This window comes from Onychomys torridus, chromosome 4 (genome assembly GCF_903995425.1).
Source record: "Onychomys torridus chromosome 4, mOncTor1.1, whole genome shotgun sequence".
NCBI lineage: Eukaryota > Metazoa > Chordata > Mammalia > Rodentia > Cricetidae > Onychomys > Onychomys torridus.
This window is the reverse complement of record NC_050446.1, coordinates 61,570,171-61,594,838: the sequence shown is the minus strand read 5'-3', so window position 1 is coordinate 61,594,838 and position 24,668 is coordinate 61,570,171. Positions and strand designations below refer to the sequence as shown.

The 24,668-nt window shown below is 46.2% G+C and overlaps 1 protein-coding gene across 1 annotated transcript; it reads right to left on the bottom strand.

The window, feature by feature from the left end:
• Nucleotides 1–520: 520 nt before the first annotated feature.
• Aplnr (apelin receptor) lies at nt 521–4,071 on the bottom strand. Its single transcript, XM_036185269.1, has one exon. It carries the CDS (start codon nt 3,847–3,849, stop codon nt 2,716–2,718), a length of 1,134 nt encoding a protein of 377 aa, XP_036041162.1. The 5' UTR covers nt 3,850–4,071; the 3' UTR covers nt 521–2,715.
• Between the last annotated feature and the right edge of the window lie 20,597 nt (nt 4,072–24,668).

Below are 24,668 nucleotides of genomic sequence, written 5' to 3'. Positions count from 1 at the left end.
CAGGAACTGGCATTTTTACAATTATCAGAGTGACTCCAATTGAGAAACAGAACTTCAAATGTCTGACTTCAACTGGTGGTAGTGAATGAATCCATCAGCAAGTGATAACAAATTAATAGAGATGAATAAATGAGTCAGTGGGAAATAATCATAAATGGGGGGGGGAGAGTAGATGTACAGAAAGTTATAGTTGCTGTTATTCCCCCCGACACACAGAAATACCTGTGCTCTAGTCTCCAAAATGTGAGGCCATTTGTTCTGTGGCTTTTAGAGCATGAGGCTAAGCTGTGCCCTTTCATTTCCCAGCCCCCATCTTTTCCCTTTCCTGCTGCCTGCTTCTCCATCTCCTCTCAGCCCCCTTTCCAGTTTCCCACTCCATTCCCCGTCTCTGGCTCCCACTGACCCCCCCCCCCCAGTGTACCCTCTCACCTCTACTGAAATATTCACAAACTCCAGGCTCCTGCACTTCTCTCAAGGCACTTTCAAATGAAGAGGCTTTGGACACAGAAGCTACCCAAAACAGTTTTATTTGATGAGCCACAGTGACTAACAAGATCAGAACAGAGCACATTCTGAAGAAGGGGTGGGGGTGGGGAGAAGAGGCAGCCTCTGCTGCTATCTGCCCCATGCCATGGTTGAGTTTCCTGCCTCCTGGAAGCCTCCTGCAGCCTGAGCTGGCTGCTTCAAGGGTGGCCCTGGGCAGGGAAAGTAGCTGTGTGAAAGTTTCTGGCCTGAGGCACGCAGAGACTCAGCTGAGAGGAGCTGTTTTCTCCACCACCACCCCCTTTTGCTCCAGGAGCAGGGTTTGTGCCAGAGAAGGTCCAACTGCATCAAGCCAGGCTCTTCCTGTTTCCATGGCTTATGTCTTGTCCTTGGTTTCCAGAGGCCTCCAAGAACAAAACCCGGAATATGCACACCCATTTCCAGCTCACAAGGGCCCCACTATTAATTTTGTCCTTGAGACCCCCACAACTGCTCCAGTCACTCTTTCCCCCACTTCACCGCCCCCCTTCAACCTGCAAGATAAGCCAAGAGGCTCAGTCCTGTTAGGCAGGAGAACAAAAGCTCACCCTGTATCTTTCGTCCTGTAGCAAGAAAGTGACCTCCTTAGGAAGAGGACCACAGACCCTGAAGAAAGTGAGTGTGGTGAGGAATAACTCAAAAGCAGGTATGGGACATGGGAGAAGGGCCATGCTATAGTCCGTAAGTCTCTTCTTCCCACTATGCAACTGGAAGAGGAGCTGGATCCCAGCTCTGGGCTTCTCCAGCCTTAGGACCAGATGCTACTGAGGAAACAGCTCCCTACAGAAAGCCTAGTGCAAACATAGACTTCTTTCCTAAATACGGACCAGCCGTCAGAGGTCCCCAAATCCAGTGGGGGTGAACTCACATCTATTCTACATTTCCTTCGCATGTCCATTCTTCTCCAAGTGGAGTGCGAGACCTGCAGAGGTGCAGGGGAGTACGTGGAGGTTCATCTAAGTTCCTTCATCCATGAAGTTCATATGATACTCTTGTGTGTGTGTGTGTGTGTGTGTGTGTGTGTGTGTGTGTGTGTGCTCACATTTACATATACCCACATAGACAAAAAGCAAACAGCCCTACCCAACCAAGTGACTCTGTGCCAAGTAGCACCAACAGCTATGGAAAACTTCAGGAGATGGTGGGGTGAGGAAGGAGACAGGAGAAAGATCTGCTCTACAGTTCACAGTTCTACAGGAGGTGGATGGATGAGGATTGGGGAGGGGAGCCAAGCAGCATACAGACTAAATACAGATTCCCCTCTGGCTCCTCTTTCTCTGTGTTCCTTTCCCAACTTCCCCTTCATCAGAACAGGAACAGTCCACAGTGTCCTCAGTCCTACTGCCTTGGAATTCTCACAGTCAACTATAAACAAGCAGAAAAGAATGCTAGCTTGTTGGTAGGATGCATTATCTACTAAGCAACATAGAGATTCTGCCAAAGGGAAATCTCTATTCAAAAACCAGTCTAGCCCTGGTGTCTGGACCCACAGTGAACTGACGCAACTTTTGGAAAGATCCATCCAGAGCTCCTGGCTCTGGGGGCTGAAGCACTAATTCTTTGCCTACCCACACAGCCCACCCTGCCCTGCTGGCTCTCCGGAAACAGGAGAAGAACTCAAAGGGTTAATCCTTCAAGCTTCAGCATTCTTAACAGATAGGAGCCCAGCAGGAAAAGAGGGGTAGGAGTATGGGTAGGAAGGTAAAGGAGGGATTGAGGAAGGAGAAATCCTCTAGAAGAGAGAGTTAGACCTAGAAAGTGAGTAAGCAACAGCAGAAGGATTCTTCAGCAGAGAAAGCAAAAAGGGAAGAGAGGGAAAGGCAGGCTAGAGAGCTGAGAAAAGAGAAGGAAACAAATTAAGCCAGAACTCATATGTCAACGTTTTAGGGTTCATATAACTTTCCCCCATTTAATACAAACCGAGAAACTGAGGCTTAGAGAGGATAGGAGACTTATGCAAGGTCAGCCTCGGGAATATTGAACAGCTGAGGACAAGTCTGTTTGCAAGGCTCCATCTCTTCCTGCTAAACCGCAAACCTCTGTGAAGAGGGGCCAAGACAGAGCTTGGAGGCAGGGAGCAGGGAAAGGAGCCAGGGACCAGGGAGAAGGTACAGCCAGGCTATCTGGTTCTCAGAGCATGAGGGTAAAGTCTGGGTCAGACCCAAGGCACCAGGCTTCTCTCTGGTCCCAGCCCTAGTCCACAAGGGTCTCTTGACTATAGGGAATGGATTTCTCATGCATCTGCTCTCCTCCCTTTCCCATGTTGGGGCCAGGACCCTGGCTGTGCCCAGAAGAATAACTGGCTGACTTCTCCCCGCTGCTGCTGTGAGGCGTGCCTTTGCACCTGCTCTGATCACAGCAGAGCATGGAGGTGCAGGCTTGGCGAAATCGAGGGTCAAAAAAGGCGTATAGAAAGGGATTGAGGCAGCTGTTGACATAGCTGATGCACGTGCAATAGGGAAAGACATTCATGAGGAAGCTATCGAAGTCACAGGGCCAGTGCAGCAAATTCCCCAGCATGTAGAGCGTCTTCACCAGGTGGTAGGGCATCCAGCACAGGGCGAAAGTCACCACCAGCACCACGATGATGCTGAGCAGCCGGCGCCGCTTCCGCAGGCCCTCGATGCGCTCCTTACGGAAATGGCCAGCGATGGTTTGGGCAATGAAGAAGTAACACGTCAGCATGATGGTGAAGGGCACCACAAAGCCTACGGCGGTAGATGACACCCCAAGGCCCACCTCCCAGGCCCACTCTGAGTTTGAGGTAGCCACCATGGAGTAGTCCATGTAACACTGGACCTTGGTGCTGTTTTCCATGATAGCGGTGGAACGGAACACCATCACAGGCACAGCCAAAAGGGCAGCCAGCACCCAGAGGACCGCTGTGGCCACAGCCCCGCTGACTCTTAGCCTAAGTCGAGCATTGGCCACTGGCCTGACAATAGCCAGGTATCGGTCGAAGCTGAGGCCGGTGAGGCAAAAGACACTGGCATACATGTTGACGAAGATGAGGTAGCTGCTGAGCTTGCAAGAGAAGGTTCCAAAGGGCCAGTCAAATTCCCGGTAGGTATAGGTGGCCCACAGTGGCAAAGTCACCACAAAGGTCAGGTCAGCCACTGCCAGGCTGGCAATGAAGATGTCAGCAGAGCGTCTCTTTTCCCGGCTGCTCCGAAACACGGTCCAAAGCACCAGGCCATTGCCAGTGGTGCCTAGAAGGAAGACCAGGATGTAGATGGCAGGGATGAGAGCCCCAGAGGACTGCCAGTCTTCGTACTCACATTCAGACTGGTTGTCGACCCCATAGTAGTTGTAACTATCATCTTCCATACTGGTGAAGGGAGTGAAGAAGGTAGGCAGCGAGTCCCAGGGGCACCAGCTCCAGAGCTGAGTCACCAACTCAGCTAGTGCCCTCAAGGTAAGAGAAGCTCTGAGGTGCCCTTGCCGGCATGCAGAACAAGCCCCTCTGGAAAGTCAGACCTAGCAGGATGTGCTTCTCCGGCAGCTTCTCTGTACCTTCCCTGTCCCACCCCAGCTCAGCTAAGACACTTCCTTGCACCCTCCTGAGTCCCTGTCTCCTCCTAAACTCCACACTCCCTCCTCCCACCTCCAGGACAGCCCCTCCCTTTCTAGTGAGTCTTAAGATCTTTAAGTTACAGCCCACTTTTTTTTTTCTTCTTGCCACTGGATAAGTAGACTAAATTGACCCCTACTGTGCTGGGCTGACAATTATCTGTGCTTTGCAAGCCTGCTGCTCCTCCTGACCCCACCTCCTCTCTCTGGCTGCCACCAGCCTCCACCCTTTACTCTGGCTTCCTATGGCCCCCACCTCATGCCTGCCTTTCAGGGTAGCTATCCCTCCTCAGCATGCAGCATCCTCCTGTTCTCACCCTCTCCCAGCCCTTCTAACTGGGACAAATTATGCAGATTGAAATCCAGTTTGACCTGAATCTGGGACAAGCATGGGGCAGAGAGGGTGTGATATTTCACAGGGGGGTCCCAGCATCTGGACTGTCCCTGGTGACCCTGCACTCCTACCCCACCCCCACCCAGATGAGACACTGGGACTCTCTACACTTCCTTCATTCCTCTCTATGCCTTGGCTCCAACCCTCTTACTGAGAACTTTGGTATTTTGCAGACAAAAGCAGAATGAAATTTCTCTACAGTTTACAAACTGCTGGCAGACCACAGTTTGTAATTTGCCGATGGAAGTGATAGAAAGTTCTTGACAGGGTCACAAGTTGAATGAAACTGGGACAAAATGATTGCTGGCCAAATCATTAAATCTATGGGGAAATTGAGGCTTAGGGTAAGTGTCTTACCAAAGGTCACAGGATAAATTTTGTTGTGCTTGGTTGTTTATTTCTCCTTCTTCTCTAAGCACAGACAGAACACAGTTCTAGCATGTCATCAGGGGTCTCTGATTGTTGGCTGAATAAGTAAATGGACTAATTAAGGAGTACAAAAAAGAGAAGAATAAATGTGTGGATTACTGTGTGGTAAGAACACCAACTCAGCTCAGTCCTCGGGTTCTTACCAATATCCACGGGCCAGGAGGTTTCATAACACCACATAGGGTCAGGAAGTTGAGTTAGAGAAGGACACAGAAAAAGAAACAGCCCCTGAGCAGATGTTGTAGTCACCAACCATCTGGCTCCTTCCCCAGGACCTCTTCAGGAAGAAGAAGGATGCACAAGATAAGGGTTTTGTGTTTGTTTGTTTGTTTGTTTGTTTGTTTGTTTTTAGAGCATCCTTTCTACCTCACCCCTCAGGAGTGAGGGAAGCTACCTGAATTTGGCCAGGAAGATTACAAGCTTAGCTTAATAGTAGAGTGTCAGGCCCTGGATTCCAACCCTCCCCACATTGGGGGTGGAGGTTGGAAGACAGGAAAGGAGAAAGGGGGAGGGAGAGAGAAGGTGTGGGAGGGAGGGAGGGAGGGGAAAGTTGGGCTAGAATGAAATGGGCCAAAACTTGGTAAATGTTAGCTATCCATGGCAAAAGACATACAAGACTGACAGCCACTTCCTGGAAGGAGGGTTTGTCAGTAAAGATCCCACAGGGATCTTCAAGTTGAGACCCCAAATTCAGATACCTGCATGAACAAACAAAGCATGTATTTGGGCAAAGTTTGTGATCACAGAGAGTTAGACTGACAAACTGGAGTCTATCTGTCTGTCAAAGGAAACTGGGCAGACAATGTGCATGCCTGCTGTAGTTCTAGCTAGTTTAGAGGCTGAGGCAAGAGGATCACTTGCATCTGAAAGTTCAGGAATAACACAGTAAGACTTTGTCTCAAATAAAATAAAATAAGACAGGAGGTCTCCTCAGTTCTGATCTCTGGTCTCTGCAGTAATGTGGACCAGTGTTAACCATACCTTGAGATTTTTCAAGACAATGTCTAATTCTGAATGTTTACCAGAACTTTCCAGATTGATTATCATGGGGAATTAGTTCCATTTTTTAAAAGAAAGGTAGACTAGGGGCCAGGCATGGTGGTGCATGCCTACAATCCCAGCACTTGAGAGGCAGAAACTGAAGATGCATTAGTTCAAGTCCATTAACACCCATATCAAGGCACAAAACAAGACCAATAAAACAGATCCTAGCATCTCCGGTTGGTAGATTTTGAGTAGGAGAAGCTTCCTGAGAATGAAAAGTAGTCGAAACACAAAGAAGATATACAGACAAGGGAGCCAGAAGATAAAATGCCAAGAAAGAAAAAGTGAGAACAACCATGGCCAAAGTCTTAGAATGCAACAGAGAAACACAGGGAAGATGAACAGGGGGGGAAAGATAAGAAAAGTCCTAGGGGCCTCTCTTGACCTTTAGCTACAAGCAGCAATAACTACAGGCCTGTCTAGGTCTCATGAGCACTGTAAGTTGTTCACCCGCTGAGTGCCAGGAATTCTTCTGTGTTTTATTGTCTCTTTCAATCATCAAAACAATGTGAGGAGTAGGCTGGGGAGACTGCATGGGGGCCCAAGTTCATATCCCCAGCATCCCCATAAAAGCAGGAAAGACAACAGGAATCTGTAAATCAGTGCCAGGTAGAGCAGAGACAGGGAGATGCTGGGGCCTCACTAGCCAGCCAGTCTATCCAAAGCAGTCAGGTCTAAGTTCAATGACAGACCCTAATCAAAAAATAAAGTGGAGAAACAATTGAGAAAACCACTGTAACATCAAACTCCAGCCTCTGTATGCACAGATGAGCACACGGGCACACACATATGTACATGCACATGTATCACACACACACCTATGCACATGTACCTATACCACCCCCACACAAGCAAACTCACACTCACACAGGCCTGAGGAAATATATGCTCTCAGCTGAAAGATGAGAGAACTGAGCCAGCAGGGAGGTAAAGCAACCAGAATTGGAGTTGTCACGTGTTATAGCATTATAAAGATAGGCAGGGTGCTAGGATGGCTGTGATTTATGTATCTGCCATGGACAGGGAGAACACCTGGTTGGCTGTGCTAATTGAAAAGATAACCACATGGCAGCTCACAACTGTCTGAAAAACAAAGAAAGAAAGAAAGAAAGAAAGAAAGAAAGAAAGAAAGAAAGAAAGAAAGAAAGAAAGACAGAAAGAAAGACAGAAAGAAAAAATAGCAAGACTGCTTCCAGAACCTTGACGGTATTCATCACTCTCTGTTTCACCTGGATCTGGGGCTTCATCAGCCTCACAGGACACAGGCCCACTTGCTTCTTCTGAACAGGTGGCAGAATGGAGTATGACTGAGCAGAAATAGTTAACCTTCAGCCACTTCAGATCTATTTGCCTATCAGAAGGGATCTAAGAGTTGGGGGGGGGTGCAATTTTCTCAAGTCAGATCAGGATACAGAGTAAAGACACCTGCTATAGTCATTCCAGGAGAAAGAATGATTCGGACATCACTAGCAGTCACATACATATTTCCTTCTTGCTTCCAGAAAGATCCACAAGCAGCCCTGGGCAACTGAGGACACAGAGGGAGGGAAGCACGGAGGCATGCAATGTCCTTGAAATCAACTTCTTGTCTACCTCTTCCAGCTGTCCCTCTTGGATTCCAAGCCAGATGCAAGTCCAGCATTCTCCGTGAGAGAGAATATGGATGCATTTCTTTAATCCTCTGAAAGGGAAGGAAATTGGGAGCCAGGGACGGGGCAGGGGCTAATGATCTCTGCCTGGAGTGGTGGAGTACTGATAAAACCCAACCCCCAGCCTAGAGCCAGCTGGAGCCAGGTGGCCTAAGTGATCCCAACACTGATGGTCAGGCTCACTCCTCACCCAGCTTGGAGCTGATCCATCCTTGTCTCCCATTTCACTATCCATTATAGAAGATGCAAGATTGGTAATCAGAACTGAGGTTGAAGGGCAGCCTTATGTGCTCCAGGACTCAGAGGCTACCCATAAACTACACATAAACTACACCTCTCTGCTTAGCCGCTAATACATGTCTGTTGAATTAAAGCATTAGGAATGTGCTTAGGGGGTGATAACAACCTGAGACTTCACCCCAGGGCTATTCTATTATAACAGCAAGGGCAACTTTTTTGCAGAACTGATACAAAATAATCTCCTTGGAGTCATCTGGTAAAGCAAAAGCTAAGACAGGAGTGGTTGGCCAGAGTTCCCAGGGGTAGCTAGCCGGGGAGAGAAATGAGCAGGTTTCCTAGGGGACTTCTCTCTCCTGGGTAATTTCTGCCAGGTATTGTGATGAGTCAAAGAGAAACCCCTCTTGGCAGAAAATTGCCTTGGACCTGTTCCACGCTCTTTGAGAAGAGTGAACACTGCTGAGAGAGTGAGAATTCCAGGGTCCCCAACCTTGCCCACAGGCTGACTCCTGACACAGAAAACAGACACAGCCTTGGCCCCGTGCTGGGATGAACAGTGTCATGTGCACTTCGTGTGAGGCCACTTAGAGGTGATGTCTACGGGTACTTGTGAACAGACTACAGACATGAATGGCACTGAGTATATGAGTTCATGTGTTCACAGGGGCGTGCTTACTTGTGTGTAGGGGAATGTGATTTTTTTTGTATGTAGTGGGGTAGGAATGAGCACTGAATACACACTTCTGCATACAGAAGAGTTGCTTATCTGTATGTGGTGGGGTTGTATGTGCCCTGTACTCACGTAGTCACATCGTAGGATCAGGGATCTAGAAAAACATCCTGGCCAAAGGACAGGAAAGTGTGCTTAATTGGCTCTCTCTAAAGCTTTGAGTTGAGGAGGAAAGCTGAAGCCATCTGCTGGGATCCCACCCAGACCTGGCTCCAGCTCTTTGCTGGGACATCAAAGTGGAAGTACAGCCTTTCTTTGCCCCTCACTGACTTCTCACCCCCTCCCTCCCGGCTCCCTGCTCCAGCCTCTGACTTCACAGGTCTGCTTTGAACTCCACAGCTTGGGAACTCACCCAGGGCAACAGGGCCTTTTCTCCCTCTCTCTCTCCTCCCCCAGAGTCAGTCACAGCTGTGTCCCTCACAGCTGGCTTGTTGTCCGAGGGGAGGGGGGCATGGACCTAGCTGGAACTTGGCTACCCACCTCAGTCCTATATTGCACCATTATTGTCTTCGGCCACAGACCTGCAGTACCACCCCAGCCCCACTCTTTATCTGACCAAAACCAAATGGTCCACTGCAGCAATTAGAGCCAAATCTCACCCCAACCCAGCCCGCCCTACCCTACCCCAACCCAACCCAACCCCTGCTGATGACAGCTCCTGCCCCATCTCATTCCACCATTTGGTACTATTTTCAACTTCTTGGCCCTATTCCAAACTCTCCAGGCTCCTTGGGCTCCAGGATGGCAAAGACAGAAACAGTGCACCAGCCTGAGACCCAGGACTAGAGTTCCAATCCCCTCTTGCCTATTAATTCAGCAAGTGGCAGACCGCATGTGTGTGAGGCTCTGAGCACAATTCAGACCATGTCTCTGATCCCCTGCACTTGCTAGAGGTGAGGGTGTGATGGGTGAGTAAAGACCATGCAGTGGGAGCCTGATGAGCACCACAAAGGGAGGTAAGCTGGGCAAGGCTGCAGAGAACGCAATAGGCAGCTCAAGAGAGTGCAGCCTGTGGGGGCCTCATGGAGGTCTTTGACATCCCAGCTGCAGCCGGAATGATCAGCTTGCTTTGTAGCCTAAACAAGTTTCTCTATCTATCCATGAAGACATAGGACCAGTCAGGTCTCTTTTCCTATGATTCTGGGGACTGTGGCAACATCTCCAACAGTGGTTGGTGAATAAGAGTCTTGCCAACAAGGTCAAAAGGGGACAGTGAAGGCATCTCTCAGTCACTGAATGACAGTCATGTCACCAAGCCCTGTCTGGTGGATTAAAATGGCATCATGGGGAATCTGGAAGTCTTTCCTGGTCTCTCTGCCCATCCGACTTGTGCTCTTACTCACCAGTCCCCACCTTTGTCCCCCCCCACAGAACCCCATATATGACAACTCTAACAAACCCATATGGGTCATATAACCACCCTGTGAATAACCTCAGAAGGAATCAAGGGCCTTCCATAGGATGGCCATGTGTGAGGACTGAGCTGGAACCTGGACCGGGGAAGACTCCTGAATTCACTGAGGCCTCACTGGTTCCTAAGTTGAGGTCATAGGACATAGAAGACAGGAAAGAGGGAGAGGGTAGTATCGTGAGTCCTGTATCATCAGCATTTCATAAAATATTTTGGAAATGGTCCAGCCCCTGTTTCCTCCACAAAATAAACCTCTAAATGTCAAGCACCAGCAGCTCAAGCCTGGGTTTTAGCAAGTCCACGTGGTGGCTCTGGTTCGTCTCCTGCTGCTCAGCAGGCCTTTGTTGAATAAAAACTGAGACGATAGAATCATTATTATTTAATAAACGGTGTGGGTTATACAAACAGAATCCTTCCCCAAAGAGTGCTCACTGGGGGGGAGAACAGGAAAGCAAGCAAAGTGGCCTTTGATGGTGAAAGGTTGTGGTAACTAAGCTATTCCACATACCGGGTTCCACTGGGGAGGAAGGCAAGGTCCAGGGAGGGAAAGGGCCTTGCCCAGTTCTCCCTGCCACCCAGTCTGTCCCTCCCACCCCAAGAAGCCCTGAAGAGGAAGCCTTTCTCCCCACACCTCCCTGGCCTTTGTCTGGCTGTGATGAGGGATTTGGGCAAGAGGCAGAGGACAGGAAACAACAGAAGCAGGAAGGAGGTCAGGAAGAGGCGGATGAGACCCCAGCCAGCTCATACTCAGCCCTATCAACCTTCAGGACAGCAAAGCAGTGTTTCCAAAAATATTTACACGAGTCTAAATTAATGAAGCACTCTGTCAGCTCTGACAATGGGAGGATGTGGGGCTGGGTCCTCCAGGGGAGAAGATCAACGCAATCAGCACCAGGGGCTGTTCAAGGGGACCAAGCCTAGGGGAAGGCTAGCCTTACACAGCTAAAGGAGGAAATCCTAGCCTGCCAGCCCTGGGGACAACAGTGCATGCCCCTTTCCCCCCTAGGAAAGGAGAGCATGCTGCATTCTCAGAGATGCACAAAGTGTCTTCAGCCTGCCTTCCCTCCTCCATCCAGTATGAAAATCTCTTCCACTGGTCCTGAAGGCCACCCTAGAACCTCCTGTATACAATGGTGACCAGATATTCACTCTTGCCCCTGACAGCCCATTCTCATTCCAGTCTGGGAAGCCCTACACCTCCCATCATGAGGCTGCCAGCAAAGCAGAGTTCAAGGCAGAGGAGTTGGGCCCGGGACTGCTACTTGAAGTCTTGAAAGTCCAACCCTTACAAGACTCAGTTTCCTCATCTATAAGATGGAAATCATTTTAGAGACTGTTCTACCTCCTGGGAGTGGTGTTAGAAGTTAGTGAGAATGTGAGGGTAAGGTATCAGCAAGTTCAGTAAATGCTGAGGGTCTGTGGACCAAGTTACAGGGACAGAGAAAAAAGAGCAACATAAGTCAGTCAAGGCCATGCTGCAGCACTCAAAATTGCCAAGGTATGGGGTCAGACAGATGCCCATCAACAGGAGAATAGACTAAGAAATATGGTATATGGCCACAATGGAGTTTTATTTGATCATAAAGAATTAAATTCTATCTATTGCAGATAAATGCATGGAACTTGACATCATCGTGTCAAGAATACTAAGCCAGTCTCATGAAGACAAACATGGTGTTTTCTCCTGTATGTGAGATTTAGGCAAGGAGCAGGGCTTGGAAGTGAGAGGAAAACTATTGGGGATGTGAAAGGGAAAAAGAGGAGGAATACAGAGAAATAGTCAAGAGGGGTAAATGTGATCACAGTTCATTAGTAGACTATATGCACATATGGAAAGCCCAGTGTGAAATTCCTTCCCTTGTACAATTAATATATGCTAATGAGTATGGGTATAAAGTTAGATAAAGTAAAAAAATTAGTTATTTCATCTCAAATAACATACTTTAGAAGAGCTATCCCTGTACTGTGTGGCACCATAGTGCTCACTGCACATAGCCATGAGCCAGGGAAATGTGACCTAGCCAACAAGGTGGTCTGTGAGAGTAAAACATATGCTGAGTATCAAGGACACCAAGTAAGAAAAAGAATGTGACCATATCTTATTTGAAATTTTTATACAGGTTACCTGTTAGGAGCTGAGCAGCCTAGTCTTGGATCAGTGTATGACTACCTGTCCAATGGGTTTCCTCAGGGCAAGGCACCTGTGGACGCAGACTCTCACTTGGCAAGGACCAGTGGTCCACAGGACAGCACAGGAATTTGCAAAAATCATGCAGCTTGCAGGCTCTTTTCTCTCTCGATATATTGGTGATTTGTTGGATGGTTTTTAGTTTTCCTTTGTCAGTCACAATGTAATAGCTGTAATTTTCCCTGGAAATTCTGTTCCTTTCAAAATATCTTCCCCTAAGAATCAGCGGGGGGTTAATGCTTCTTAAATCTCTTATCTGGAATTACTAACTACAACTCCCCACCCTGAGAACTTTTCTGACTCAATGGAGATAGTTAGGTACATATGAGAAAACAACACTTGGAACATTAACCATGTCTCACAGTTCAGGAAAGGAGAACAGGGCATGCATATCCAGACTAGGAAAAAAGCTCTAGGAAAACATATAGTGCTAACTATTGAGAGTAAGTTCCCTGGACACCAAGCATGGAATTATTGGTAGGATCTGGTATGCTCCAAGATGGAAAACTACAATGCAAAATGTGGGGTGGATAGATCCATCTTTACCATACATGTATTGGTGGGAAAAGTGTGGTAGAGTGAGATGGGGGAAGAGTACTTTATCAAGGTGTGCCTTTTACAGAGAGATTGAGACGCGGGACCATCTTGTAGAAAAGGAAAATGTACAAAAATATATCTTGTAGACATGAAAGGAATGTCTGGGTTTAAATATTGTTGTCCTTAAAGCATTGTGCCCATGTCTATTCCTTTTTAACTTTGTAACCACAAGTCGCTGCCAGCTGACATAAGTGCTGCAGAGCAAGATGTGTCTGTCTCGATATTTAGTTAAGCCTGCAGAAATGCTGAACTCTGTGTCTAGAATAAGGTTACATAGGGGATGGGAAGATGTATTTGGGGGAATCATAAAGGGGAACAATGGGGGTTTTCATAATGATCACAATGTATTCCTTAAGTTGTGATGTATTTCTTAAAGTCAAAAATAGAAGCTAATAATAAAGCTGTTCATGTAACCCTGGTAAGGAAAACTGTTTAAGTATAATAGTTTGAGCTATTTGGGGCACTTGAGTGCAATCCACTTGGTAGCCAGAAGTTTTCCTTGCACCAACGACATTCCTTCCCTGTCTCAGGACCTGAACCCGAGCCTAGGCTGGATCCTAGCAGAGGTGTGCCACCAACAGGGATCTGAAGTCAGTATGCATTGGGACTGAAGGGGATAGGATCCTGTCTAAGGGTGCTACAGACCCATCAGGAGAGCCCCTCGTTTAGGGAGGGACAGATAATCAGAGAATTTCACAAGTGAGTGCTCTGTTCCAACAGAAATTGACAGCATGGTTCAAAAGAACTTGCTCTTTATGCAAATATTATTAAGCCTATAGTTAAAGCAAAAGGTTGAAAAGTTTCTTTTAGTCAGGGCATGGAGTTTTTACAATTTATTCAGAAAGTTTGTTCTTAGTTTCCTACAGAGGGAACATTTGACCCCAACGTTTGGGGTTGAGTAGGCAATGACCTTAAAACTTGGTGCTCAGAATATGGGGAAACTGAAATGCCTCTTACTACATTTATTTTGTGGGATTTGGTCCACGATTCTGTGACCCCAGTGCAGGGGGAAGTCACTTTGGTACCCGAATATTATAATGAGGATCAAAAAGAGGAAGTTTTGTGGAGTTCTCTAAAAGGGTCTCAGCTCAAACTGCTCCCTTTACAAGACAGTAAGCTCAAGGAGGAAGAAAAGGAAGATGGTCTGGAGGAAAATGAACCAGGGGACCCTTCAGATCCTGGGGATACCTTTGACCTTGAGGAGGAAGCTGCAAAATATTGTAATCCAGATTGGCCTTCTTTGGGGGCTTTTTTTTTTTTTTTTTTTGCCAGAGCTGAGGACAGAACCCAGGGCCTTGTACTTGCTAGGCAAGCGCTCTACCACTGAGCTAAACCCCCAACCCCTTTGGGGGCCTTTTTATCTAAATCTTATGCAGCTCCCAGAAGATTTAGGCTCCCTTCTCCTGCAATTGGACTCTGAGGTGCTCTCCAGGAGGCTCACCAGCTGGGTGAACAGTTGTCCTGATTCCCTGTGATATCTGATAGTGAATGGGAAGACAGTTCAACTTGAGAACCTGTTTTTATTATGGTAGCTCTAGAGTAGAGCTTGAGGTCGGGGATCATGATGAGAACCTATTCCTTATAAACTCGTGAAAGAAATAAACAGGCTACAGCAGACTGGTCCCACTTCCCCTTACACAGGGGCTCACTGGTAGACGGGATGGCACCACAGGACTGGGTTTAGGTGGTGAGAGCTTGCTTAACAGGAGGGAACTTCCTCTTAATGGAAAGTAGAATGTGAAGACTTAGCTAACAAGGAGGCTGCTAGCTGGGCTGAAAGATTAGGAAGAAAAAAAAGGGAGATATCTTGACTCTGGATTTGCTGATGGGTACAGGAATGCACATTGCAGTATCAGAATCGTTAAAGCTGGACAAGGGGTTAATAGTAATATCTGCAGTAGGTTTGGGAGCATGGGAACACCTTCCTTCTTTAGATCAAAAACTCCCGAGGATGGTCAATGTGAGACAAAAGGCAGATGAACCTTATGAGGATTGTGTTGCACAGCTCACAACAGTTAGCTGTTAAAATAATAATCTGGATATACTAAGATAAAGGAAGCAGTATTAAAATGGGATTCTCTTCTACTTTCCTCATTGACTGCTTACAAAACTAAAGTCACATTTGGGGCCTGTGTAATATTCCTACTGGACAATGCCTGAGACAAAGAATCAGACATCCGCATCAGAATGTTCGCTCTAGAGACATCCCTGGTGGTGGCTTAGGATGGGGGTGCTCATGAGAAACGGGTGCAGTTTTCCCACTGAAAACCAGTATGAAGGAGAAGATTAAATCTGAATCTTGAAATCAGGGGTAATTTGTCCTGAATCGATTTCTTTCCTCTCTAAACCAGAGTGTCAGTACTTATAATAGCCAAATCTTGCATCTTGGTAGGCTAAGTTCATTATCAGTCACTTACTTTTTTATTTTAATTTTTTTTCATTTTATATACCAATCACAGTTCCCCCTCCCTCCCCTCCTCCTGCTCTCCCTACTCCACCCCCTATCCACTCCTCAGAGATGGTAAGGCCTCCCATGGGGTATCAACAAAGCCTGGCATATCAATTTGAAGAAGGACCAAGCCCCTCCCCACTACATCAAGGCTGAACAAGGCATCCCACTATAGGGAATGGGCTCCAAAAAACCCAGTTCATGCACTGGGGATAAATCCTGGTCTCATTGCCAGAGGCCCCACAAACAGACCAAGCCATACAACTGTTACCCACATTCAGAGGGCTCAGTTCAGTCCCGTGAAGTCTCCCCATCTGTCAGTCCAGCATCTGTGGGGTCCCACTAGCTCAGATCACTTGTCCCTATGGGTTTCCCCATCATGATCCTGACCCTCTCTTTGACTGGATTCTAGGCACTTGGCCCAGTGCTTGGCTGTGGATCTCTGCATCTGCTTCCATCAGTTACTGGATGAAGGTTCTGCAATAACAATTAGGGTAGTCACCAACCAGATTACAGGAGAAGGCCAGTTCCGGCACTCTCTCCACTACTGTCTTAGCTGGGTCATCCTTGTGGATTCCTGGGAATTTCCCTAGCACCAGATTTCTCCCTAACTCCATAATGGCTCCTTCTATCAAGATATCTCTTTCATTGCTCTCCCTCTCCGTCCTTCCCCCAACTTGATCATCCCTTTCTCTCTTGTTCCTATCCCCATTTCCTCCCCTCTTACCCCCCCCCATCAGCATCTAGTTTACACAGGAGATCTAATCAATTTCCCCTTCTAGGGCAATCAATGTGTGTCCCTCTTAGGATCCTCCTTGTTACCTAGCTTCTCTGGGGTTGTGGATTGTAGCTTGGTTATCCTTTGCTTTTACATCTAATATCCACATATGAGTGAGTACATACTGTATTTGTATTTCTGGGTCTGGGGTATCTCACTTGGGATGATTTTTTTCTAGTTCCCTCTATTTGGCTGCAAATTTCATGATGGCATTTTTACCACTGAGTAACACTCCATTGTGCAAACGTAGCATATTTTATTCATCCATTCTTCAGTTGAGGTGTGTTTAGGTTGTTTCCAGGTTCTGGCTATTGTGAATAGTGCTGCTATGAACATAGTTGAGTATGTGTCCACGTCATATGATTGAGCATCCTTTGGGTGTATGCCCAATCGTGGTATCACTGGGTCTTGAGGAAGATTGATTCCCAATTTTCTGAGAAACCGCCATAATCAGTCACTTTTTTTTTTCAGTCTAACTTGGTTTTGTGTTATGTGTGAGTGTGTGGGTGTGTATATGTGTGTGTATGTGTGTGTGTGTGTGTGTGTGCATGTATATGTGTACATGGAGGCCAGAGGTTGGCCTTGAGGGTTGTTGCTCAAGATGCCATGCACCTTGTTGTTGCTTTTGTTTTCTCTCTTAACTGTATCACTGACCTGGACCTCACTTACCCAGCTAAGCTGGCTGGCTAAGGGGCCTCAGAGCTCCGCCTGCCTCCGGGTCCCCAGTACTAGTGCACCACCATGACTGGGACATTCTACATGTACTCTCAGATCAAACGCAGCTCCCCATACTCACACAGCAAGCATGTTACAACTAAACTAGCTCCCATCCAAATCTGCCTTTTAAATATCACTAAGTGGAGCTAGAGAAATGGCTAGGTTGATAAGAGCACCAGCTGTTCTTCCAGAGAACTAGGTTCAATTCCCAGAATCCACAAGGTGGTTCACAAGTATCTGTAACTCCAGTCCCAAGGTACCTGGTTCCCTTCTTTGACTCCATGAGCACTGCATTCCCATGGTGCACATATATATATATATATATATATATATATATATATATATATATATATATATATATATGCAGGAAAAACACATACATACATAAAATACAATAAAAAATAAATAAAATTAAATGCTATAAAATTACATGTTCTTTATAGGTTGGTAAACTGAGGCACAAAGGGTTACATCACTGGTTTAGGATCATGTGGCTTCTGAGTAGTGGAAAGACTTTGACTTCAGGGGATTGGAAAGATGGTTCAGTAGCCAAGAGTATTTATGGCTCTTGCAGAGGAGATGAATTCAGTTCCCAGCACCCATGTAGGATGGCTCACAACATCCTAAAATTCCAGCTTCATAAGAATTTAACACCTTTTGCCTCCATGGGCATCTGCACTCACATGCTCATACCCACATGCAGACACATACACATAATTTTTTTTTTTTTTTTTTTGGTTTTCAAGACAGGGTTTCTCCGTGTAGTTTTGGTGCCTGTCCTGGATCTGGCTCTGTAGACCAGGCTGGCCTCAAACTCAGAGATCCGCCTGGCTCTGCCTCCCAAGTGCTGAGATTAAAGGCGTGCACCATCGTCTGCCCAGCAATACTTTTTTAAGATAAAGATCTTGGCTTTGGCTCTGGGCACCTGAGAACCACACTTCCAGCATGTATTTTTCGTGTACAGCACCCCACTTGTGCATGCAGAGGTGAGCAGTTAGCGCTTCACTGAAGAAGACCTACAAAGGAGACAGCAGAGGGGTCTCAGAGCCGGAGGCGGCTTTCCTCCACCTGTTGGGATGAAGGATGAAAAGACTGGATGAAAACAAACTCACATGAGCTCACAGAAGAATTATAAAAGGATAGCTGGGCCAGAGAGAGGGCTCAGTGGTGCAAAGCACTTGCTGCTCTTGCAGAGGATCCAGTGTTGGTTACCAGTGCTTGCATAGTGGTACAAAAAAACCTGTAATTCCAACTCCAGGAGACTCAAGGCCTCTTCTGGCCTCCATAGACACCTACAACCACGTAGTATACATCATATATTCAGGTTCACATACATACACATAAAATAAAAATTTAAAACTTTGCAAGGCCAATACAGTTTGTGATTACATAACACAGACATGAAGATCAGGCCACATATCACCCCATTACAATAATAGATAGTAATCGTTGTAACAATTAATGATGTGTAGGTATATGTACACACCTGTGCAGGGGCATATGGAGGCCAGAAGATGGTGTTGTGATGTTTTCCTTGACTGCTTCTCCAACTTATTCCTTGTCATTTTTATTTCTTAATTAGCACAAGATATATGAGACATCATCATGCATTTTTAAGATAGCCTACAGAATGAGAGAAAATATTTGCCAACTATACTTCAGAGAGAGGGCTAATATCTAGAATTTACAAAGAAGTACAAAAATGAAATACCAAAATAATCAAAACTGCCAATCAACAAATAGGCTGGTGAAATAAACAGGCAGTTCTCCAAAGAAGAAATACAGCCAATAAGTATTTTGAAAAGTGTTCAACAGAGCCCTAGTCCTCAAGGAAATGCAAATTAAAACTACTTTGATGTACCACTTCACCATAGGCATAATAACTATCATCCACAAATCTAACTGCAAGTGTTGAAGAGGCTGTAAGGAAAGAACACTTATTCAATGCTGGTGGGAATATAAACTAGGGTAGCCATTGTGGGTATTAATGTAGATGTTCCTCAAACCGCCGATATTCCACTCCTGGACACGTACCTTATCCATTTCCCACCACAGAGACACTTTTTCATCCATGGTTTTTAAAGCCTATTTACTATACCTGGACATGGAGTCAGCCAGATGTCCATCCACAGAAGGCTGGATCGGCAAAATGTATTGCAGACACGCAATGGACTCTTACTCAGCTGTAAAGAAAATGAAATTTGTAGAAAAATGAGTGGATATAAAGAGCATAATATTAAGTGAGATGATTCACATTATTTGTTAAGACAGGGTCTCCTGTTGAACCTGGAAGCTTGCTGTTCTGGCTAAACTGTCTGGCTTGCAAGATGGATCTACATACCCCAGCCCCAACCAGCCACTGGAGTTCTAGGCACATGCCCTCAAGCCTGGCTTCTACATGGGTGCTGGCAATCGGGACCCAAGTCCTCATGTTGGTGCAGGTTACCTCCAGGGCCATTGCACCAGCCCACTGCTGAGTGTTTATTCTGTGACAACAGGATGGAGATCAAACCTGGAGAGGAAAATATCTGGTTTCACATTCTGGGTGAGCTGATGTAGCCAAGCCTCCATTTAAACAACTGCAAAATGGAACACACTGGTTGTCAGAATTATGAGATACTAAAAGTGAGGGTGAGCATGAAGTGAGTACACAGTAAACACGTTCTGTTACGGTGATTTTGTTTAATCCTCTCAGCAACTCTACAGTCAAGAAGAGTCACAATGGTAACTGAAATGATGTCTTCCCAAGTTATAATCTCAGAAACTGGGGGACTGGGAGCAAGAAACTTGCCTAAGTCTCCCTACTTCTGAGTACTAGAATTGGAATTCAAACTGAGGGCTGCTGGTCCCAAGGTCTGCAGTCATAACCATCATGCTGTATGGTTCATAGTCCTAAGCAACCACTGTAAAGTTTTTACTTGCCCTTCTCTCTTAATGATACTTTCCATCCTAGTCTCTTACTGTACAAAATATTTCACCGTTGGCCAGGCATGGTGACCCATGCCTACAGCCCCAACACTTGAGAGTTGGAGGCAGAAAAATCAAGAGTTCAAACCCAGCCTGGGCTACCTGAGATCCTATCTCAAAAAAATAACAGTAAAAATAAAAACAAAAAAGATTTCATTCTGCCGGGCGGTGGTGGCACATGCCTGTAATCCCAGAACTCGGGAGGCAGAGGCAGGTGGATATCTGTGAGTTCGAGGCCAGCCTGGTATACAAAGCTAGTCCAGGACACGCTCCAAAGCTACAGAGAAACCCTGTCTCGAAAAACAAACAAACAAACAAACAAACAAACAAACAAATAAATAAATAAATAAAATTTTTATGAGACGGTTTCATTCTGTTTGCCCATGGCTGTTCTGTTGTTGCTTTTTTTGCTTGTTTGTTTGTGTTTGTTTATGATAATCTCATTATATAGCCCAAGCTAGCCTTGACTCTAAAGCAATCCTCTTGCCTCAACCTCCAGAGTGCTGAGATTACAAGCATGCACCACCCAGCTCTGCCCTCAGCTTTATTAGCAGCTAGCAAGCCCAGGACACAGATGAACTCTGCTAGAACGCCTTATAGAGCCTGGGCTTGGAAGGGTTCTTCAGACCTCTGACTGCTTGGTGATGCTGACCTCTGGTGGCCATTTCCTGATACTCAACCTGTCCTTTCCCGGCCTCTGTGGTTTGCAGCACTGGCTTCTAAACCTGCCTCAGGGATTCAGGCCTATCAGGATAAGGCCCAGAAGCCCCAGCTAAGACTGGCTTCTTGAAGGACTGCAGGCCTCTGGAACTGCTAACCCCAGAATCTTGTGGCTTTTGAACCTAGTGAACCCTGAAAGAAGGAGATTTACCCACAAAATCTGCTGATGGTTTTGAGGGTGCACAGGTCCCCAGTGACCCCCAAAACCATGCTCACACCCCTCCACTTTGTTCAGGGTTTTTAGGTACATATTCTTTCTTGAAATGTTGTCACACTGCGCTGTCATGACACAGTATTATGTTATGACTCTGACAGAGAGAAAAGGATGATCTTGTATTACTATTTTCTCCTTGAGTGGTGCAGGCATAAAAACAGGAGGTGTTGAATCATCTTCGGCATTATCCGTGACTCTTCCTCCAGCATGTCACTCTGCTAAGGTGATGCAAGAAAGGGGAAATGAAACTGTTTGACTAAGGAAAATCATGGGCTAGGACGAGACTGAAACATTGCTTTAATAAACTGATCATTGGTCAGGAAGGGGTGACAGTAAAGTCCCTGGAGGGGAGACTGTCATTGCTGAGCACACAGCACCACCTTGTGGTTGCTTCGAGAACTAGCAGTCTGCCTCTGAGCTTAGGAAAAAAAAAAAAATAAGTAAATTTAAATGCACTTTTTACAAAACCTCTCCCGTGCACTTTGCCTCGGTTCCTTCCCTAAGCCCTTTACCTGGCCTTGTGTATCTTCATGGACTTTGCAATGGAGTCCCTTGTGCTGTGCCTACTAATTTTAGCATTTAAAAAGTGTGTGCACATCAAGTTGGCCCAAGCAATATACGAAGGATGATAGTGTTTATTCATAATCCTGAAAAGATATTCCAGTCTCTACCCTGGGAAAAATAAACACTATATAAAAATTTTCAGGGCTGAGAGGAGAGAGAGGGGAGATTGAGAGTGTAGTGTCCCACGTCTTCGGCTCTGGCCACTCTGAAGACATTGGACTTCAGCACAGAGAGGCAGACAGAGACAATCAGCTATCAAAAAAGCTAGAGTTCCAGGCCCCTGCCACTCACTTAACACCGTCACCTAGTTCTCCTTTTTGAAGGGCCCCAGGTTAAGTCCAGTGTTGTCAAAAACGCCCCCTCGGCCTCTGCCTTCAGGAGACCTAGAGCCTTGTGAGAAAGGAATGGGTGAAATGAGAAAAGTGTGTTTCAGATACTGACCCAGTTCTGGCTCCAGGCAGAGTTCTGCAAGTCTGAGACTTTTAGTGCTAGAAGCAGTCTCTGCAACATATTGAGGATGAAAGAACACAGAAATGGTAAGAGTTCTGGCCTGCGTAAGACCCTCAGTTCAATCCCCCGGAACTTCCAAAGAAAGAGTATAAAGGAACCCTTCAAAAGGGTCCTATTTCTCCTTTAATGACTTCTTTGAATAAATTTTATAGCTTTAAAAAAAAGCTTGATGTTGCCAAGGACGGGGAGAAAAGGGAGCAATTACACACTGTTGGCAGGAGTATAAATGGTTACAGCCACTATGGAAAACAATATGGAAGGGCTTCGCAAAACAAAGAACAGGACTATTATCTGACCCGGTGTGTCCATCGTTGGGTGTATCCAAAGGAAAGGAAATCAGTGTTGTGTTGAAGAGACATCTGTACTCCCATGTTTACTACAGGGCTTTTTATAATAGTCAAGAGCTAGGCTCAATGTAGATGTCTGATGGAAGATGGGAAGACGGCTCAGTGGTAATGCACTTACCATGTAAGCCTGAGGACCTGAGTTTGAAACCCAGAAGCCTATGTAAAGCCAGACAACTGGAATCTGGTGAGCAAGCAAGCTTGGCTGACACAGCAGCAAACAAGATTTCCAAGTTCAGAGAAAGTGGAAGTCAAGGACTGACACCTGAGGTTGTCATCTGACTGCCACAGGCATGTGTCACACATACACACACACACACACACACACACACACACACACACACACACACACACACGGACAAATGTTTTTAAAGGAAAAAGAGTTGATAAAGGAAAAGCATATGTCATACAAATAGGATAGTATGAAACTCTGAGGGCTGGGCATGTATATCAGATGGGAGAGTGCTTGCCTAGCATTTGCAGAGGTATGGGTTCAATCCCCATTACCACTTAAACTGGCCATAGAGGCACATGCTGTAATCTCAGAATGCTGGACTAGAAGATCAGAAATCCAAGGCCACCTTCAGTTACACAGCAAGTTCAAGGCCAGCCCGACATATATAAATAAGACTAGGTCTCAAAAAAACATTAAAAAATCATAAAATGGAACCCTGTCATTTAGGCCATGTGGATGAGCCTGAAGGACATTCTGCTAAGGAGAAAACATCTGATAAGAACCACATGTTCTCACCTACATGGAGAACTAAGAAAGTTGATGCCACAGAAGGGGGAAGGGGGTGGAGCAGTGGTTACCAGTCTGAAAAAGGAAGAAATGATAATGGAGATGGGAATACAGGTTCACAGAATGGACTAACTTCTCCCTCTCAAGTGCCAACCAGGCCCAACTCTGCTTAGTTTTTGAGATCAGACAAGATGGGGAGGGATCAGGGTGATATAACACTCACCGTGATGAACAACAGGCTAACTATGGTGTGGTGATTTGAATAGGAATGGCCCCCATAGACTCCTGTGTTTGAATGCTTGGCCCATAGAGAGTGGCACTGTTAGGAGGTGTGGCCTTGTTGGAGCTTTGTTGGACAAAGTGTCTCTAGAGGGTGGACTTTAAGGTCTCAAAAGCTCAAGTCAAGCCTTGTAGCAATTTACTGCCTGTTGCCTGCTGATCTGGATGTAGAACCCTCAGCTCCTTCTCCAGCACCATGTCTGTCTGCATGCTGCCATGCTTCTCATCATGAAGACATTGGACTAAACCTCTGAAACTGTAAGCCACCCAATTAAATGTTTTCTTTTATAAGAGTTGCCATGGTCATGGTGTCCCTTCACAGCAATAGAAATCCTAACTAAGACATGTGGTTAACAATCCATTATATAATTCAGAACAGCTAACAGAGGATTTTGAATGTTCCAAATACAAGAGATAATAAATGTGAGGTGATAGGCAGTCCAGCTATCTTGATGTGGACATATGCATTCCATTCATGTACTAAAAGATCACACTGTACCCATAAACATGTACAGCCAGCTGTCAGTTGAAATACAACAAAATTGTTAAGCGGAGCATGGCGGTGCACCCTGTTAGTCCCAGCACTCAGGAGGCAGAGGCAAGCGGATCTCTGAGTTTGAGACCAGCTCGTCCTACAGAGCAAATTTCAGGACAGCCAGGAAATCTTGTCTTGCAAAAAAGAAAAAGAAAAAAAGAAAAAGACAGAAAGAGAAACGAAATACAATGTCATTTTTAATATTAAAATTGTAAAATAAAAGTATTCTTAAATAATCAAATACTGTATTATGGAATATTAGGCATGACTGTACCCTATCAAAGTGTGAAACACACGCTTAGTCTGGGACCCCCAGGATAGGAGTTTTATGTTGTCGGGAAATTTAGGAAGAGTTCCCTTCCCTGGGAAGATGAGTGTTGTACTGGTAGTTGGAGGAGACAAGCAAGGAAAAAGGATGATAAGTACGGACGCACTGAGGAAAGTACATACAAAGGTCCTGTGGCAAATTGGAGATGAGGCTGAAAGAAGCCAAGTAGGTCTGCAACAGAGAATGGCAGGGGCTGTTTTGAAAGGCAGGGAAGAGCGGGGACCAGAGCAGCAGAGTTGCCTTGCTAAGTCTGTCTTTTCCCTCCAGTGAGTGGAAAGCCACTGAAAGGTTTTGGTTAGCCCTGTGTGGTGGGGACATGATCCAGGTGCTGTGAACAGAAAAGCCACACTAGCTGTGTGTTGGATAAGAGGGAAACAAGAACACAATTAGGAGATCCCGATCCCACCAGAGATGATAGCAGCCTGGATTAAGAGCACACTGTTCAGAGAGGAGAGACGGGAACAGATTGAGACCTGGAATTAGATGTGGATATAAAGAAAAAGGGGATGACAGGATAGCGCTAAGATTCCCTGTCCTCTAGACCCAAAAGAAGAGGTTATCACACTTGGAAACAGGGCGTGGGATTGGCAAGCAAACACCTGTGCTCCTCCTCCTCTGACAACCACACAGTCTTCCCACACTCTGCTCCTGTTCTCCCAGACTCTCCTTTCTCCAGTACCAGCTCTGCAAGGGCTCTGATAAGCCTGCAGCAGGCAAGTCTGACAGTTCCTCCTGCCTAGCCCCTGCTTG